We start from the raw sequence: 21,434 nt of genomic DNA on the forward strand, positions 1-21,434 counted from the left end.
TTATTAAAATGTATTTACAGTAAAAGTAGCTTATTCCTATATACATTCACCAGCTTTTATGGGGAAGAGAAATACAGTATCCTTGACAACACTATGCTTTTATAGAATGTTTGTTCACTTACCTCATCGGGAAAGACCAATTCAAAGTTTTCTCTACAGGTTAACGTTTTGTACATGTACTCTGCATTTTCCAGACATCTGTTTACTTGAAGCTCAAAACCACATGTACCCTACAAATAGGAACAGCAGCATGAAAGACTTCCAAAGCACATCATTTAATAATGATGACTGACGAAAAATATGGTTTCTGTCCATGTCCTCTAATATCAGTTTTAGAAATTCCCAAAATGAGCTCCACTTTTATGGCAAGCCCCTTTATTAGGCTATGACCATACTACCATGCAATCAATCTGAAATGCCGTTTGTGTAAGAACAGCTTCAGTATACAGCTGGTAAGCACTACAGTGTAACTTAAGGGCAAAATGTTACTTGGTATTCATGAAATAATGTTATTTTACCTTTGCCTTCCACATAAGCCATAGTTTAAATATATCGACATGTCGACCACACTGAATAGTCTTGTCTCCTGTATCATAATTTGTGTCATAAAATTTATCTGGTTGAAAGAGATAATCAGCACAGAACTGGTTGCAATCTTGCAAGAGACCCTGTAACAGAATCAAGCTGAAATTATTTAGAGAGCAAAACACTCTGGGCCTTATTCTAGTTCACTCTGTCTGACAAAATCCTTCTTAGATGGACAAAACCATGTGCACTGCAGGAGGGTAGATGTAAAATGTGCAGAGAGAATTCGATTTGGGTGAGTTATTTTGTTTCTGTGCGGAGAAAATACTGGCTGCTTTATTTTTACACTGCAATATAGATCTCACTTTGAAGTAAACCCCCACCCAAATTGAATTCTCTCTGCACAACTAACATCTGCCCCACCTGCACTGCACATGGTTTTGTCCATCTAAGAAGGAATTTGTCAGAAAGAGTGAACCAAAATAACCCCCTATGTGAAGTGTATGGCATGTTAAACTATCATTCATACAGTATGGTATAACAATATCACATTGTATTTGAAAGCTCTACTCATGTTTTAATCTACCAATTTTGTCATGTAACATATGATGGTTTTAATGAAGGTACATGAGCATTTCTATAGTTAACATACATATAAAACAGGATTTCATCAAATAAAAAAAATACACCAACCACTATATAGCACCCCTCCATATCTCTCAACTGTCCTGATGTTCACAGGACATTGACATTCCCATCCCCCCCCCCCCTCCCCCCTGCATGCACACAGAATCATTTCACTGGAGTAAGAGGGACTGGAGGCATGGCCAGAAGCTCACACAGCACTGGGCATACCCCCATAGTGGTGAAAATTATCCGCAGCATTGAGACCACATTTCATTGAGACCATGACCTCTTTAATGCACTTTATTCCTCTTTGGTTTTGTTGGGTGTTATAGATTTTATAATATTGGTCCAGAACATTTATGCAGTTCAGCAAAAAGTACAATAAGTATGAAATCCAGAGCAAATTAGACAACATACAGTAGGTGGAATATAATTATAGTGAATGTCACTTACACACAATGAAATGGCACATTCTCTGCCTTAAAAAGTACTTATAGCCTAGAAATTATCTCTAGTACCTCTTGAATATTAGTCATGCCTCATCTTTGCGATTTCACTGGTCACTAAAGGATATACTAGCTAGAAAGGAGCAGTTCAGTTCTGCTTTAAATTGAACACACCCAACTCTTTAGGATCAGAGTCTCAGATCAGACCATCTCGACAAGTTTGGCTCTAAAAAGTAAACCTTGCGTGTTTTGGATTGCATGCAAGTCTCTCCCTTGTGATTTGGTTGTGGGTCAACAGGAATAAGGATGACAGAGTCTAGGTTGTCCCCAAAAGGTTAACATGCACACGGTTGCCATTGGAAAATGTCGCCACAAGCAAAATTTGACAGGAGTTTTAACATTTTTTTTTGTCAATTTGTAGATTAGAGCAGGTTGACCCCGATTTATGTACTGTGCTACCTCTCCATGCTTCAACAATGCTCTCCACATTTTTACGATTCCCAAAGATAGTCCATATGGATGATAAAGAATGAAAAAGTTGAAAAATTAAAAGAATTGTGGGAAAATCATGTCAACATTTTGCTTGTATCAACCAATTGTCCATGTCGAACCATAGTCTGGATCCACATAATTTCAGGTGCCATTTCACACTGGAAATATAGGTATTGATGTTAATAATATAGGTACTAAAAAAAAAAAAAAAAAGTCAAATTTTCATGATTGTAGGCAACAGGTTTTTTTTTTTTTTTTAAGATATCCAAATTCAACCGCAAAACATTGAGGGTGATTTGGGCAAAACAAGAACCAAAACATGGGGGTCTGTGCACATCTTACACTACATGTATTCTTTGAAGTGCCATAACAATGTATTCTCTTTCTTAGTGTACATATAGGTGACACGTGGTGTGATCACACACAAAAACAAAACAAAAAAGACACTATGCCCAAACATCCCTTATGGCGGATTACCTTCTCCCGCAAAAGAATTGCAGAACACTGCAGCGGAACACTCATCATTTTATGGGGATTCCAGGTCACTGAGTTAGCCCTAGCAAGACGTAAGAAATGTTACAAAGCAATAATGAACAAATAAGTACTATAAATACAATGTCAGTAGGTGACGTTAGGAAGTCTTAAATATTTAATCGTCTTATACAGTATAAAAACACTTAGCTTTTTAGTCAGCCAACCCAAGATTTCACTGAAAAAGGTCTGGATGTTTTGGTCACTCACTACACACAGAATATGTAAATGACTGTACCTTTCAATGCCATTCATCTTAAAACTGTGTTTTTTTGACAACAGCAACCCTCCACCCCACGCAGCCTAAACCAGGAGCAGGGAAGAAAGAAAAGCATGTGGCAGTGTCAGAAACATTCCATTTAATTGTAATGTATACACAAATATACTGTTTACACACACACACACGCACACACACACATTTTATACATTTTGCAGTTGTTACTGAACACAATGAATTTACAGTATAGATATTTTTTGTTAGGTTTATAAGACAAATCTATTACAATTGATTCTAAAGGTCCATACACACTGAGCCGCTTTCCCCCTGCCCCGGCACTGTCAGCGGGGGGGTGGACGGTTTTGCATTGCGCAGTGCTATGCAAAGCCGTCCATAAAGCCACTCATCTGCTGGTAATACATGCAGATCAGCGGCTTCCCCGGAGATGATGAGGGAGTGCGCATAACCGTTCATCGCCAGGCCATTCACACTGGGCAGCTTTGAGCTGAGAGCCACTCAAACTTGTTGTTTTGATTGGCTTTCAGCTCAAAATCACCCAGTGTGTATGGGCCTTTAATGATTCCTTATTCCTTATTCTTAATGAAACCAAAATAGTCTTACATCAACATGCATCCAGAGCCCATATTTCTCACAGATGTCCGCAATCTTGTCAAAAGGATCAAATGCTCCATAAACTGTGGTCCCAGCCGTGGCACTGACATAAAATGGAACATGTCCCTGAAAACAAAAAAGAGGCAATTATTATAACTGCAGTAAATACTGTATATTTTTAGTTCATCCTGCTCTTAAAGGAAAGTATTTGATCGAGCATGGAAAATACTTAAAAGTCAGAGGGCCTTATTTTTGTCGGTGCGGCCGGATCCGATTATGCGGCCAGGACCGTGCGTGCGAAACCCCGCCTTCCATACGGATCGCCAACTCCATCCGTACGCGGTAAGAAGCTGGCCGAACGGACCGCACGTGTATTTTACACTGAATACGCCTCCTCCATCTAAGGGAACCTCCCCCATCATTCGATGGTGAGAGAACATTGGCGATGACTGGATTTATACTGCATGCAGTATAAATCTAGTCCGTTGATGGATACAGTGGGATCCATGCTTAATTTTTAAGTGATCGAGTCATAGGGCTACTTTCGCCCCGTGTGTATGCCGCATTACTTCCACCAAGTGTTATTGTGTTGGATATCTGATTTTACCATTATTTACTGTAATGCTAGTGAATAAAAAGACAATCTTTTAAACATTCAAATCATTTAATGACCATGGTAGTTCGAAAACAGGGTGTAAGAATTACATCCACATTAGTACATACTGGGTCTTATTATAGTTCACTCTTTCTGACAAAATCCTTCTTAGATGGACAAAACCATGTGCACTGCATGGGGGCAGATGTAACATGTGCAGAGAGAGTTAGATTTGGGCGAGATATTTTGTTTCTGTGCAGGGTAAATACTGGCTGCTTTATTTTTACACTGCAATAAAGATCTCACTTTGAAGTAAAACTGCACCCAAATCTAATTCTCTCTGCACACGTTACATCTGCTCCACCTGCATGGTTTTGACCATCTAAGAAGGAATTTGTCAGAAAGAGTGAACTAGAATAAGACCCACTGTATGATAAACTACTAATTACGAACATGTGCACTCAAAATATAGGAGGTTACTCACCTTTTCTTTTTCTTTTATTATTTTTTCTTCCAAATCAGATGGAATCATCTTTCCCCTGAAGGGGACACATGTAAAATGTTAACATGCACAACACAAACCCTACATACAGTATATACAAGTTTGCGTTCTATGCCACTTACAGTATCTACACCTAACTGTGCTCTATACCGGATGGCATAAAAGAAACATGGGATTTATTCTGTTACAATGGAATTGTCTTCTAGCTTTCTACAGAACACTATGAAGGTTGGCATCTGCTGATCACTTATAAATATTCGTGGGTGTTAGCGTAAGTGCCAAAGTACTAAAAAGATCAGTTCTACTGATTTATTGAGAAATAATAAAATCGGCAATCCGAACTACTGGATTTACTACTTATGATTTGGAGGGTGGTGGTTTATAATAGGCAAAACCGCTGGTGTAAAATTTAGTCAACCAGTGAGAAAATAAATGCATTTATGTCCCTTTTATGTCCAGAGGCCTCTGACAAAGTCGTAGTGATGAAACGCATAGGGGCATGGCCTGGCGTCATCACCGCTATTTGTCCAAGGAGTAGCTGACTCTTGCCGCTGCTTAAAACATCTTCCCTACGGGAACTATGAAGCTGTTAATGGTGCGGTTCTGTCTAACCGCCTGCTGTGGTACGTGATCCTGTACTTTGTTGTCCATTGTTTGGAAAGAAATAAAAAGTTTATCATCGTTTACCTGCACTATGGAGCGCTCCAGTTTATTTCTCTTTTAGAACAAATTGGTCACCTGTGGAAACCAGGTTGTTTGGAGCTGCCGGGTTGAAGAGAACCCAGAGTGCTTTTTAAAGAACTGCATCCCAACTTTTGGGTTTAGAGACTTCCCACCAGTGGACATTGTTTTAAGGTGTTTTGCACACATCATTCTCCTTTGAGATAGATAGATAGATAGATAGATAGATAGATAGATAGATCACACAATACAATATCTCTAAAATTGTGCTTGTGAGTATTGTCCTCAGCGCCCTAAAAATAATAAGTAATGTCCATTCTTAAAAATATGAATTAAAATAAATGAAGAAAAAACGCTTGTAGCTCCCGATTTTCTGGAATGATTCTCCTTTTATTTTGATCAATACCCAATGCGTTTCGTTCTGGTTAGGAACTTCATCAGGGTTTTTTTTTGATCTATGAAATAACATAATGTATGTAATGTCAATGTTTATATCGATTTAACAAATATTGACAATTTACATACATAGAATAGTCTTTAAAGTACATAGATCTTTTAAAAAATAATGAGATATGTGGAAATTTATATAAATAAAATATATTAAATAAATATCAAATTCATATTCGATATGTAAAAATCCAATTCATATTAGATATGTAAAAAACTTGAACAGAGTTTGATGGAGGGAAAGTAACTCTTCAGGTTTGAGAACACTTCATACCACCTTAATAAGTGTTCTCAAACCTGAAGAGTTACTTTCCCTCCATCAAACTCTGTTCAAGTTTTTTACATATCTAATATGAATTGGATTTTTACATATCTAATATGAATTTGATATTTATTTAATATATTTTATTTATATAAATTTCCACATCTCATTATTTTTTAATAGATCTATGTACTTTAAAGACTATTCTATGTATGTAAATTGTCAATATTTGTTAATGTATGTAATGTCAATGTTTATATCGATTTATGTTATTTCATAGATCAAAAAAAAAAAACCCTGATGAAGTTCCTAACCGGAACGAAACGCGTTGGGTATTGATCAAAATAAAAGGAGAATCATTCCAGAAAATCGGGAGCTACAAGCGTTTTTTCTTCATTTATTTTAATTCATATTTTTAAGAATGGACATTACATATTATTTTTAGGGCGCTGAGGACACTACTGTTGGTCATAAATACAGCATACATACATACATACATACATACATATATACATATACACACACAAAAACACACACACTGTATATACTACATATAGTGAACTAATTTCAGTGACCACCAGAGGCCACTTGATGGACCATAGTGGAAACGATATTTGCAGGGACACTGTTCGGTTTCAAACTTGCTGGATATGGAGAGCTTTGAAAATTTGAGGTAGGAGCAGATAGGGCCTAGGAATGGGGTGGGGAATTTGTGTGCTAAAAACAGTCATAGTTCAATGTGAAAGTACACTACAGAAGCCGTCATTTTGACAGGCTTTTAACTACAGATGTGTCCACATACATCTTGGCTTTTTTTCAGGAAATGCTTTCTTAAAATATTAGCCAAGGCAAACTAAAGCGGTTATCCCTTCAACCTGGGCAAAATCGCTTCAGAAGCAGTTTAAAAAGAGTTTGTAACTTATAAATAATAACATACCCAAAATACAGAAAAAATTGGACCATGGGAACTTCTAACATACGGAACTCACCATGATGATCTGACAATTTTTTTTGTATTCATCAGAGCTACAGTATAAAATACTGTACAATAGCAACGAACATAATAGAGAATAAGCAATATTTAAAACAAAAGTCTGCTACAAGTAGCTGTTGCAAATTTTGCTATATTTTAGGTTTGTGGATGATTATTTTGTGTATTATTACTTACAATTTGTTTTCCTTTTGTTTTAGGCTAGAATTTAGCATTTTAGAAGTTCATTGTACAGTACAAACCAGTATGTTGTAGATCAGTGGTTCTCAAACTCAGTACTCAGGATTCCACACAGTTCATGTTTTCCAGGTCAACCGACGGGTGCACTCATAGTAGTAGTAGTACGTTTATTTATACTCATTACTCAATGACACATTTTAAAAGATCCACAGGTGGAGCTTTTTTTTTTTTTACTTCATTCTTTAAGGGGTACTTATGTATTATCTGGGCTGCCGATTTAGAAATCGGGTCCATCGCATGACATCGCATCGCATACGAACATATCGCGATGCGATGGACCCGATTTTTCCATAGGATTCAATGTTAAAATGGACTAAGTCAATTTTAACATGGAATTCAATGGGAAAAAGGGGTCCTTTTCATACCCCTACTATCCAAGTGGGCATGGAGTTGGATATAAACCTGTGGCAAGTGTAGCGAGCCACCGAGCCCGAAGCGTGGCGAGCGAAGCGAGCCCCGCGAGGGGCCGCAGATTTCTTAAACAGTATTCTGTGTCCCCTCGCGGGGCTCGCTACGCTCGCCACAAGTTTATATCCAACTCCATGCCCACTTGGATAGTAGGGGTATGAAAAGGACCCCTTTTTCCCATTGAATTCTATGTTAAAATGGACTTGGACCCGATTTTTCCATAGGATTCAATGTTAAAATGGACTATCGCATCGCATCGCATGCGATTTGGTTGTATGCGATGCGATGCGATATCGCATCGCATCTGATTGTATGCCTTAACTTAAGGCATACAATCAAAAAATCGGCAGCCCAGATAATACATAAGTACCCTTTAAGGAGACCTGCAAAACATGCACTGTGTGGGATCCGGAGAACTGACTTTAAGAACCTGTGTTCTAGATGGTGAATCTCTCCTATATTTCATTTCATTGTGTAACAATGAAACATATGAGAGCACTGCAATATTATGTATATTTACTCATGGGAAAAAACATGGGAAAGCTACAGTATAATTGTTTTTTAATTGCTTCAGTGGATATGCAGTGATAAAGGACATGGCCCAGAGATGATGCTGCAGCAAGACCAGTATGCATGTTCATTTCAGTCCATGCATGTTTATCAGCAAGAAGTACAGATGGTATAATGGTTAGCATTACTGCCTCACAGTACTGAGGGTCATGGGTTAGATTCCCACCATGGCTATAATTGTGTGGAGTTTGTTTATTCTCCCTGTGCTTACGTGGGTTTCCTCTGGGTACTCCGGTTTCCTCCCACAATCCAAAAATATACTGGTAGGTTATTTGGCTCCTAACAAAATTAACCCTAGAATTAATGTGTGTGCATGTACATGTGGTAGGTAATATAGATTGTAGGCTCCACTGGGGCAGGGACTGATGTGAATGTTCCCCTTTATTTTAAACCTTTATTGTGAATCACAATCTGTCAGGACACCCGAACAAGGACTTGTGGACTCAATTTGTGGATTAAAATTATCAGCTAAGGGCCTCTAGCAGCTGCCACCACTCCATAGGGTATCATCACTCTGCTCTGCAGGACTATTCCCAAGCATCGTGAGTGGTTGTGGAACTGTCCATTCTCAACTCCACTTAGAAACGGGGATCCGCATTCAGGCTTAAAATGGGGTGCTATTTCCTACTCAACTATTATTCAAAGCTAATCATCACTATATAAATAATTATTTTCATTCTCAATCATGTATTAGAAGTGTATGTGGTTTTATTTTCATACATTGTGGGATACAGTTAATTTCATTTTTCATCCTAAGCGCAGTTTCTCTTTTATCCCTCTTTTATGACCACAAGAGACAGACTATCTCTATTAACAAAACTGCTGCTACTTGAGAGGAAGCCCTTGACAGTGCCTAGAGGTTTATCCTTAGTGATAAACTCTTCTGTATTCATCTCAATTTGGTGACACTGTCTGCACCATGCCAAGAGTTGTACTATCACAGTGACCAACAAACAGCACAGACAGAATTTTTTTTTTTTCATTGGGAAGCCTCAACTGACGAAGGTGACATAAATCCATTCAGTTGCAACTATATCTTTATTTATTGCTGTAAACATTTGTATATAGAGGGCAGTAGAAGCATTCCAATGCTTCTATTGTTTGACTATAAAATCAGTGGAAACCACAAACACCCTACTTTGTCAAACAATTTTTGAAAATATAGCTGCAGCTACATCATTGGTTATACTAGAACCTTTGGCACCTACCAATTCATCCACAAATCATTACAGCTTTCGCACATCATTTTAAATGAAACAGTGGAAGTCTACAGAAGAGACGATCAAAGCAAAGGAGGAGGACGACTGGTATAAAAAGTATAATACAAATACAGATAATCTGATTACAAATAAAGATACCGTATTTTCTGCACTATAAGGCGCACCGGACTATAAGGCGCAGTCTCACTTATGGGGTCTATTTCTGTACTTGACCCATACATAAGGAGCACCGTATTATAAGGCGCATGCTAAAACAGCATGTGTCTTCACTGGTGCCATTATCTGGGGTCATCGCAGTATACGTAATACGTAGTGTGCGTATTATGTCCCGGTGTCAGCAGGAAATGGTCCGACTGTCAAACTCAGTGCACACATAAGGCGCACCTGATTATAAGGCGCACGGCCTATTTTGGTGAAAATTTAAGGCTATTAGCTGCGCCTTATAGTCCGAAAAATACGGTAATCTGATTACAATCGAATACAGATTACAAATCAGATTACAAAAATTGCAGAATCAGATTACACATACTGATAGGCTGAAGCTGTGATATGCCACCAGTTTCAGATGATCTATTCAACATAATTAGCTGTTCTGCAAGATTACATTTGTGACTTTATTATATGGATGCAACGTAATGGAATGTCCTGTTCAACAACTTGTGCAGAGTGCCAAATCAGTGGTTGTGATAACAACCCCATTGTCACTCAAGGCACAAGCTTCACCCCTCACGCTGGGCGAGCTGCCGCTGACTGCTTACAGACAGAGCGCTCTGTCATTCAAGTGTGTAACAGCATGGGGACGCTGGGGCCTACATACAGTACCGTTTATTGGATTACAAATAGCTGTGCACAGTTCAAACTTGATTCATTATTCTGATTGGAGGACGTTACCCTTTGGGACAGTTTAGATTCAGAACAAGTGGAATACACTACTTGCGGATTGTATGGACATCATACCACTTTCATGGATCGGATGCATATATGCCTAGTTCTTATTATTACACTATGTCTTTATGGAATGTTTGCCAGCATAATTAATTCATGCTATTTTCTAATTAACCTTGAGTGAAGTGTCTTTAGATTGCATAACTTGTGACTACAGTTTGTGAGACTATTCTATACCTGAGTATACTGTGAATGTTTATTGCACGTATCTAACGTGAACCACAACTGATATGCAGCAGTGACTAGTTCTTTGGTTAATAAATATTATGGTCACCATCCCTTTTCTATGCTGGTTGTGGTGTGGTGTTCAGTCTTCAGCCACAGGCTACCATCAGGAAGAAGAAGCCGTGAGTGCTGAGCCCACCCATCCTCTGGAAAAGCAGGTACGACACTACACCATCACAAGGTGCACCCGGTTACACAATTGCTTCAGAAGCATTTTAACCCCTTCCTGACACAGCCAGTTTTTGCCTTCCTGACAGAGCCCTTTTTTTCAAATCTGACATGTATCACTTAAGTGGGGATAACTTTTTTTTGCTTTTACTTATCCCAGTGATTTTGAGATTGTTTTCTCGTGACACATTGTACTTCAAATTAGTGGTAAATTTGGGTCGATACAGTCTGTGTTTTTTTGTGAAAAATACCAAAATGTCGTAAAAAAATGGAAAATTTAGCAATTTGCAAAATGTTAAATTTTCTGCTTGTGAGACAAATAATCATACCACTCAAAATAGTTAATAACTAACATAGACCATATGTCTACTTTATGTTTCCATCATTATTTCAACTTCCTTTCAATTTTTTTGGACACTAGGAGGCTTACAATATGAATAGCAAATTCTCAAATTTTCAAGAAAATTTCAAACACTGATTTTTTTAGGGACCAGTTCAGTTCTGATGTGACTTTGAGGGACTTGTATGTGAGACACCCCCATAAATGATGCCATTTCAAAAACTGCACCCCTCACAGTATTCAAAACAGCATTTTGGAAGTTTGTTAACCCTTTAGGTGTTTCACAGAAATTAAAACAAAGTGTAGGTGAAATTTCAAAATTTCATTTTTTTTGCAGATTTGCAATTTTAATACATTTTTCTAAGGAACACAGTAGATTTTACTAGAGAAATGTGACTAAAAATTGATTCCCCCAATTCTTTTGTTTTCATAAATATCCTATATGTGGCCCTAGTGTGCACGTTGACCAAACCACAGGCTTCATAATAGAAGCAGCACCTACTTGATTTTGGAGCCTCCTTTTTATGAGATTATTTTTTAGGCACCATGTAGGTTTCTAGGCACCATAAGATGCTAAAATTTAGGAACCCCCCCCCCACAAGTGACCCCATTTTGCAAACTACACCCCTCAGGGAATTCATCTAGGGGTATAGTGTACATTTCAAACCCCCAGGGGTTTCACCAATTGTGGTACAACTGGGCAGTGAAAATGAAAAATTAAATTTTTTACACAAAAATGCAGTTCTGGCTCAAAATTTTTCATTTTCAGAAGGTATGAAGGAGAAAAAGCACCCCAAAATCTGTGCCCCAATTTCTCCCGAGTACGGCAATGCCTCACATGTGACCAAAAAATACCATTTGGGTGCATGGCAGGACTCAGAAGGGAAGGAGTGATTTTTGGATTTTGCAGCTCAGATTCTGGTGGAATGTTGGTGGGTGCTATGTCGCATTAGCAAGACCCCCCAAGCACCAATACAGTGGAACCCCCCCACAAGTGACCCCATTTTGCAAACTACACCCCTCAGGAAATTCATCTAGGGGTATAGTGTACATTTCAAACCCCCAGGGGTTTCACCAATTTTGATACAACTGGGCTGTGCAAATGAAAAATTACATTTTTTACACAAAAATGCAGTTCTGGCTCAAAATTTTTCATTTTAACAAGGAATGAAGGAGACAAAGCACCCCAAAATCTGTGCCCCAATTTCTCCCGAGTACGGCAATGCCTCACATGTGACCAAAAAATACCATTTGGGTGCATGGCAGGACTCAGAAGGGAAGGAGTGATTTTTGGATTTTGCAGCACAGATTCTGGTGGAATGTTGGTGGGTGCTATGTCGCATTAGCAAGACCCCCCAAGCACCAATACAGTGGAACCCCCCCACAAGTGACCCCATTTTGCAAACTACACCCCTCAGGGAATTCATCTAGGGGTATAGTGTACATTTCAAACCCCCAGGGGTTTCACCAATTTTGATACAACTGGGCAGTGAAAATGAAAAATTACATTTTTTTACACAAAAATGCAGTTCTGGCTCAAAATTTTTCATTTTCACAAGGAATGAAGGAGACAAAGCACCCCAAAATCTGTGCCCCAATTTCTCCCGAGTACGGCAATGCCTCACATGTGACCAAAAAATACCATTTGGGTGCATGGCAGGACTCAGAAGGGAAGGAGTGATTTTTGGATTTTGCAGCACAGATTCTGGTGGAATGTTGGTGGGTGCTATGTCGCATTAGCAAGACCCCCCAAGCACCAATACAGTGGAACCCCCCCACAAGTGACCCCATTTTGCAAACTACACCCCTCAGGGAATTCATCTAGTGGTATAGTGTACATTTCAAACCCCCAGGGGTTTTACCAATTTTGATACAACTGGGCAGTGAAAATGAAAAATTACATTTTTTTACACAAAAATGCAGTTCTGGCTCAAAATTTTTCATTTTCAGAAGGTATGAAGGAGAAAAAGCACCCCAAAATCTGTGCCCCAATTTCTCCCGAGTATGGCAATGCCTCATATGTGACCAAAAAATACCAGTTGGGTGCATGGCAGGACTCAGAAGGGAAGGAGTGATTTTTGGATTTTGCAGCTCAGATTCTGGTGGAATGAATGGTGGGTGCTATGTGGCATTAGCAAGACCCCCGAAGCACAGTGAAATGATGAACCTAATAATCCATAGATGTGTGGTATATTTTAAAACACTCCTTTATACATAGGCCGGGTTTGTCGGGGCAAGTTTCACAGTGGAAAATAGTATCCTTTCTTATTCCCTTTTTATAGCAAACTTTGCACCTTTTTTGTGTCCTGCCCTTTCTTGCAGTGGAGGGGATTTCGTTAGGAAAATGCTGCCCTGGTACAATACGGGGGCCAGTACTAGAAGTACTGGGGCCCTCTGCCTGCTGGTTCCCAAATATTAGGCCCTTTATGACTTCCTCTTGAAAGTGCATAAATGTCCCCCTCTGGCTGGTAGAACGGAATAGCACGTAAGCGTTATACAGTGCCATCTGGATGATATACACGGCCAGCTTCTTGTACCAGATTTTTGTTTTCCGCAGGGCACTGTACGGCTTCAGTACCTGATCTGAAAGATCCACTCCGCCCATGTACCTATTGTAATCTAGGATACAATTAGGTTTTGAGGTGTGGGTACTGGTACCTCGTACAGGGATGGAGGTGGTACTGTCTCCATGAATTGTTGTCAGTATAAGGACATCCCTCTTGTCCTTATATTTGACCAACAACATATTTTCGGTGTATATTCCCCTGCTTTCACCCCTTCTCATTACTTGGGCAATGTGCGTTTTTGGGAGGCCTCTTTGGTTCTTACGCACAGTACCGCAAGCTGCTGTACCTCTTGAACCAAGGGCCTTAAACAGGGGGATGCTAGTGTAAAAGGTTATCCACATAGAGGTGATAACCTTTATCCAGGAAGGGGTGCACTAAATCCCAGACAATTTTTCCACTAACACCTACGAGCGAGGGGGGGGGCATTCTGGCGGTTCAATTCTTGAATCCTTCCCTTCATATACCCTAAACCTGTGGGTGTACCCTGAGGTGCTTTCACACAGCTTATACATTTTTATGCCATACCTTGCCCTCTTACTGGGAAGGTACTGGCGGAATTTAACCCTTCCTTTAAAATGTATAAGGGACTCGTCAATACAAATAAATTTTTCAGGGATGTACATCTCTGCAAATTTGGCACTGAAATGATCAATGACCGGCCTGACTTTGAATAGCCGGTCAAAGGTGGGATCATCTCTGGGTGGGCACAGTGTATTATCGGTGTAATGTAAAAATTTAAGGATTATCTCAAAACGAGCCAGAGTCATGGCCATACGGTAAAATGGGGTGCTGTACAGAACATTTGTACTCCAATATTGCCTAATTTGTGGCTTTTTTACTATGCCCATATGTAACACCAGACTCCAAAACGTCATCATCTCTACTGCATCTACAGGGGTCCACCTAGCAAATGATGACGTGGGGTTTTGAGCAATAAACTGCTGGGCATATAAATTACTTTGGTCCACCATTAAATTTATAAAATCATCAGAGAAAAATAATTTGAAAAAGTCAATTTCTCTGAGACCTGCTGAATCAAATTGTATTCCTGGGATGGCCAAAAACTCAGGAACCTGGGGCTCAAAATTGTCTGGTGGTGGGGTCCATACGGGATCAATCATTTGGGGGGGGGGTCTCATCTGCTCTACGGGGGCGTCTTTGAGGGGGTCCCTCATCAGCAGAGGAGGAAGAGGAGCTTAAGGCGAATCCTTCAAATTCCCCGCTTGCATCACTGGCTGTGTCAGAGTCAGAGTCAGAGGCAAGCATGGCATATGCCTCCTCCGCTGAATACATTCTTCTGGATGACTGGGATGACATTTGGGATGACATTTGGGATGCCATTTTTATTTTTGTGTTTCTGTAAGTGTAATGTTTCAACACGTGTATAGTGTAGGGGGGGTACAAACTTTATTTCAACACGGGGGGTATGTAGTGTGTAGTGTGTATGTAGTGCAGAAAAAAAAAATACTTTATACAGGAATTTGATCCCAATTAAAAAAAAAAAAATTGAAGGGGTTAAAAAAAAAAAAAAAAAAGAAGGTCCTGCGCCAAAAATTGAGCACAGATGTTGGTCAGTAACGTCCGTCACTGAACAGCGCTCAAAGGCAACAGGACACCCACAAAAACAACGTGGGTGTAAAAACAAAAAAAAAAAAATTTAAAAAAAACTGCAGAAAAAAAATGATATCAACCTGTGCCAAAAATGCTGTTCAGTGATTGTACGTCACTGATCAGCGGCCACGGGACACCCACAAAAGCAACGTGGGTGTAAAAACAATTTAAAAAAAATTTCCACAGCACTCTCCAAAAAAAAAAAATTTAAAAAAACTGCAGAAAAAAAAATGATATCAACCCTGTGCCAAAAATGCTGTTCAGTGATTGTACGTCACTGATCAGCGATTAGCGGCCACAGGACACCCACACAAGCAACGTGGGTGTAAAAACAAAACCCCACTGCACTCTCCAAAAAAAAAAAAAAAACGCAGATCAGTGATGCAGTGATGCAAAACTGATTAGCAGTGAGGGGCAGCAGACACACAACCTGACAGGGTATATATATAAAAAAAATACCCTAGACCCCCAAAAAGTTGCTGATTAATTAATTTAAACTGACCAGCACAAAAGGGGGGGCAGCAGGGGGGGCAGCAGTCAGTTGCACACGCAGCACAACCTTTGGTGCAACTGACAGGTATATATATTAAAAAAAAAAAACCTGGACCCCCAAAAAGTTGCTGATCAGTTTAATCAGCACAATCAGCACAAAAGGGGGGGCAGCAGGGGGGGGGCAACAGTCAGTTGCACAGGCAGCACAACCTTTGCTGCAACTGACAGGTATATATATAAAAAAAAAAACTCTGCACCCCCAAAAAGTTGCTGATCACCTCAGATATAGTGATCAGCACAAAAGGGGGTGCAGCAGACACAAAATATAGCACTCTCTATCACTCTCTGTCACTCTCTGTCACTATCTCTCACGATCTGTGACTCTATGACACTGCAGCAGCAGCACACACAGCTACCAGCGGTGATCAGGTAAGTTTCAGACAAGGATCAGGTATGTATCACGACAGATTGGCACGGTGACCGCTCTGCACGCAATTCCAGACCGGAATGGCGTCTGCAGTGCAGTCACCGTTAGTTTAAATCACGCGCCTTGGCTGTGATTGGTCCGTGGGTCCCACGGACCAATCACAGCCTTGGGGGCAGGTGGGGTGAGGTGTCGTCGTCACCGATGACCCCCTCATGCCCCCTGACGCCCGGCGGTGATTGACACCTGTGTTACCGAGCGTCTGATTCGCCGGTAACACAGGAAAACGCTGTGAATGGCTGTTCACACTGAACAGCCAATCACAGCGATCACCGACGGGGGGGCGGCATCAGAGCCCCCCCTGGGCATGCAGGGACATGTCTGCTGTCAGGGACAGCAGACATCGTCCCTCTGTCCCCGCGTCTATAGACGCGGGGACAGTTTAAAGTCATGACGTATATATACGTCATGTGTCGGGAAGTACATCCCGGCCATGACGTATATATACGTCAAATGTCGGGAAGGGGTTAAAGAGTTTCTAGTGTGGCAAGGACCGCATAGTTCAACATGAAGGTAATGTGGAAGATCCAGCCCAGAATTTAGAATAGCAGCAGGGCTAGAGAAATCCAGTCCAGGTTTTTAAAGTTGTATTGTGAATAACTCTCTGCTGAATAATAGCACCTGTTACTTCATCTTATGTTTGTCCAGAGCAGGGGGTCATGGCTCTCAATGCATGTAAGAGGCTGGGTGATAGGCAGGGCACATGGGGATTAGGTTAGGTGTTCTCTGGAATGTACCCTTACTGTCGCTAACATCATCTCTTCTGCAGGGAGGAAGGAGGGAGGGCAGGGAGGGGGCCGGGGACTGCCCAACTGCTATGGGAGAGCTGAGCACTCCCCAAAAAATTATTAAAAACAGGGGTCACGGCACTAGACACTGCCCCATTTATCCAAAGCCATGCCTACTCCCCTTAGCCCCACCCCCTTTCCTGGACCGGCAGCACCTTTGGTGTGGCAGGTTCCGTTTTAACAATGAGAAAAGTTAGGAGGTATGCATATACTTTATGCTCTACAACTAGGCTACTACAATTCCTTAGATGGTCCCAAACAGCCGCTGGTCCCAGATGCAGGGGCGGGGCAAATGGAAGTTCCTGAAAAGGAGTCCGTGGGGTATCCGGCAAGGGAAAGGCTACTCATACTACTACTACTTCACTATCGGCTGCAATCTCATTTATGGTCACCAGATGCTGCTGTTGCACCAGGCAAAATAAACAGTCTATGTTAGTAATATGAATTACTGTCTTTGGGGAAGAGAAGGCTGTCCTTAGCTCCTGCTGTCTAGCCGGGGTTGAGGTAACCCTGCAGTGCGAAATGGGAGGGGCAATGAGACGACCTGCCAATGGCTGCTCTGGTGGGGGTGTAATGGACACCGGGCCACACTGGCCGACTCACATTTCCCTTTTTGAAGCCAGGTCACTCCTGACCTTGGCTGACTCAGGATCTTCTGTCCCTGTTCCTTGAAGCTGCCACCTCTCCTCACGGCCATGTACCAGGGGGGCCTTGGGCTTGTGCTGCTCAGCTGCTGGGTGCCGCTGGGCACAGGGTACTGTGGTCAGTACCACCGGGTGGTGATGCTGTGATCAGGTACTGCTGGCGCTCTCTGCTCCGTCTCCGCCACTTCTCCCTGCACTGCTGCACCCACCACTCCCTTCTTCTCACACGTGGCTCATTTCCTCCTCTGGTCACCGCCTGCTGCCCATTGGCCCAACGTTATGTCCCCCCTCAGTCTCAGGAGCTGTCAGTCACAAGTCCACCGGGCTGCATCACGTAAGGCTCAGGGGTACTGCATTTGCACTGACTTAACTAGCGGGTGATGTGTTGTGATGGCTCAGGGGTATGCACATGTAGCAATTTGTGCTTACTTTCTAAGCAATCTAGTCAGATCAATTAAAAAAAGAGAATGTGTATGCCTCTGATTCTTTACTCTTTTTGTTTTAACATCTTTTTCTAGTTTGGAAAATACTTTACATTGGGAAATTATGTTTTCAGCTGATGGTGATCTATTCATCAACATCATACATGCTCTCATTAGCTCATACAAAACTGGAAAAATACGACAATAATAGAATATTGTAGGTAAAAAAAAAACACTATTGTGAAATTTTCGGGGTAAAAAATATGGCCCTTACTGACTGAGTCATGGAAGTTTTTGGGTATCATACATCCTGTATAACACAATTTACGGAGGTTAGACTATAATGTACATAATGTAAGGCGGCTAAACCAGAATGGACACATCAGTATTGCATATCTTTAGGTTGTCTGTCTGTCAACATATAAAACATAAGTTTTATAAAGAAGATAAAACTAGAACAAATTAGACAACTCCTTATTGGCTGTCCCAAAGCTGAAAATGTTTAAGGGCTTATTATGAAAGGTGGATGAGAGCCTATGCCATGTAGGCAAATATAACATATGCATTATAAGCCACAGTGTCTCCATAAATATAGGGAATTACCAAACTTGCATAAATGCGTAAAAATAGAAATACAATTTTAAGACCAGTTGCCCATAAATCCTGCCTGGTGTTAGACCTGTTTTATGTGAAGGCCTGGTGCTGCAGCTCCATCTGCCCCATTGTTAATCTGGCCCTGTGACTGGCAATCTACACTATGTAGACAAAAGTGAATGGACACAGACAATAAGTACTGTAGATCAAATATTGGACAAGGGCCAAACCAGGCACCACCTCCATACTTTATTGTAGGTAGTGTAGTGTCAGATGTTCTGCTATCAAATTGCTACACCCACACACACACACCCATCTGATCTGAAGATTACATCAAGATTAGTCTTTCCATACAACTTACTACCATTGTTCCACTGGACAGTTTTTGCACTCTGCAATTTGCATCATCATAAGGAATGCATTCTTCTTTGTGAATAGAGGCTTATAAGCAGATATGCGGGCGTAATATCCAAGTGCATGGGTACACAAAGTTTTCTTGTCAATACTGACATATTATTGGCCATGTGGAACTAGTATGCAAAGATATGCATGTGACTACCCCGATTCTCTCTCAGCTCCCTGGTCCTAGAGCTCTTTTCAAACTCATACCGATCAAGCAGCGTATGATGGTCCCCTTTTCAAACTTGGTTAGCTCCTTCAAACCATTCCACTAGCAAATTATCAAATCCACCTACTTCTATCTGTATTACACCTTCACAAACACATATCTGCTATAGAAGCACACCATTTTCCTTATGCAGGGGTTTCCAATCAGTTTTGTTCACATAGGCCCGCATTCTGATCTACAGTATACGCTCTCCTGCGCATTTTCACAGGGGGTGATGGTTTGGGACTGCTCATGTGCAAACACAGTTATGCACATGGGAAGGCTCTGTTTGCAAGTGGGTGCGGCAAATTGATTATTCAACAGCCCGTTCGCACGGAGCATCAAATTATTTTTGCCAGAATATAAAATATTCAATGAATTGAATTTTATGTAAAATAATACATTTAGTAACATAATAACAATCTGATTGATTATATGTTGTTCTATTAGGGAGCGGTGGTATCATTCTTCCATAGAAACATAGAATCTGCTTCTAAGTTTAATATTAAAGACACAAGAATACATAATGGTCTTAAAAAGTAAACAGGTAGTCTACATCACCTTTCATCACAACGAACTGTTATCACATTCTCTGATCCAATGCCAAGGACTGCAGATGCTTTTTCAATAGAGTAGTGGCTCTGTGAGGGTAACAAAGGGATATGTTAAACTGGCACAAATGCAAACATTTGTAGAACCTAAGTTTTAGGAGCAGGTGGCTATAATACAGTATGTACAGCGTATGTGAAAAGCATGTAACTTTTAGAATTTAAGGGCTTACGCGGACAAGTTAGTAATGCCAACTACACAGTTATTACCTCTAACATAACCCTTTCCACCTAACAAAGGCGGATTACCTTATTATAACACTTACGCAGCATTAATAATACAATGAATTCTGCCTCAGTAACTGGAAACAACACCCAGCTTAGTGCTAGACAATTGCTGATGTTATAATTCACACACATTATTATCATCATCATCATCATCACATGGGTAATCAGTCAACTCATCAAAGAGTTGACATGGTCACAAGGTCAACACAAGTAAAAAAGGTTAACAGGAAAATGTCGATACAGAAAAATGTTGAAACAAGGCTTTCATTTTTTTGTGTCTATGTCAACATATGTCGATCTAGACACCATATCAGTGTACCTAGTCCAGTGATGGCTAACCTTGACACTCTAGCTGTTGTTGAACTACACATCCCAGCATGCCCTGCATCAGTTTTAGCATAGCCAAATAGTAAAACTGATGCAGGGCATGCTGGGATGTGTAGTTCAACAACAGCTGGAGTGTCAAGGTTAGCCATCACTGACCTAGTCCCTGCGCATGGCTATCGATGCTGTACACGATTATATTTTCCCTCTATGCCCACTGGGATGCTGAAGTAGGCACAAATCAGTTTAAATAAAAAATAATGAAAAACTCATGTTGACCTTTTTCAAATTGTTGACTATTTTCATTTGTTGACACAGTGCATCGACCAATAATGGTAGACCTATTAGGTGTTAGCCTAGACACTTTCAACCTATTGGCCACATACACCCTGGGTAACTTTCTTAAGGGGTGAGTGCCTTTCTTAAGGGGTGAGTTCCAATGTATTGGAAAAGTAACAGGCGGCTCTCATCAGGCTTGCAAACAGATAATTCCTATATCTTTCCCCTCATTACAGAAGGAGACAGTTATAGAACTGTTAAAGTTAAGGCCCCCGTGCACTGGTCTGACTTGTCTGAGGCATTTCCCCTTGAACTTCCCCAGCAGCTCCCTGGGTGTCCTTCAACCAAATTTGCACTTTATACGCTATTTTTACATGCAATAAATCATATGCGCATGTAAAAAGACTCCCAAAGAGATCAAGGTAAGAAGGATGCGATACATTGCGGGTGCTAAAAAGCACCAGCAATGTGCACCTGACGGCTGCACATCCTATTTATTTTATGTGTAGCACGTCCGACCTCCGACCCGATGCACGCGGGACCACGCATAAGATGTATTCGGATGTCAAACACAAGCAATTTGGCCAGATTTCACCTTATTTCTTAGCCTGATCTGTAAGAATCAGGTGAAAACAGGCCTAAATCGCACTAGTGTATGGGGCCTTTAAAATCGCAATGGATTATACACCTCCATACTCTTTTTCCAAAAGGCTTCAATGAGCAATTAGGTTTGCAGTGTTTC

At 40.8% G+C, this 21,434-nt stretch overlaps 1 protein-coding gene and 1 long non-coding RNA gene across 2 annotated transcripts in view; both read right to left on the bottom strand.

The window, feature by feature from the left end:
- The window catches only part of LOC146079551 (uncharacterized), a 438,622-nt gene that overhangs the window by 253,887 nt on the left and 163,301 nt on the right, over positions 1–21,434 (bottom strand). The window lies entirely within an intron of this gene.
- LOC146080604 (glutamate decarboxylase 1-like) overlaps positions 1–21,434 on the bottom strand; it is a 124,486-nt gene that overhangs the window by 13,609 nt on the left and 89,443 nt on the right. The window contains exons 8-14 of the mRNA XM_083188075.1: positions 19,815–19,894; positions 4,530–4,584; positions 3,460–3,576; positions 2,860–2,924; positions 2,568–2,646; positions 519–668; positions 123–230 (exon numbers count right to left, since the gene is read on the bottom strand). Coding sequence (XP_083044201.1) covers positions 123–230; positions 519–668; positions 2,568–2,646; positions 2,860–2,924; positions 3,460–3,576; positions 4,530–4,584; positions 19,815–19,894 — 654 coding nt within the window. The remainder of the gene's footprint in view (positions 1–122; positions 231–518; positions 669–2,567; positions 2,647–2,859; positions 2,925–3,459; positions 3,577–4,529; positions 4,585–19,814; positions 19,895–21,434) is intronic.

The sequence above is a fragment of the Crinia signifera genome, chromosome 5, assembly GCF_055691185.1.
Source record: "Crinia signifera chromosome 5, ASM5569118v1, whole genome shotgun sequence".
Taxonomy (NCBI): domain Eukaryota; kingdom Metazoa; phylum Chordata; class Amphibia; order Anura; family Myobatrachidae; genus Crinia; species Crinia signifera.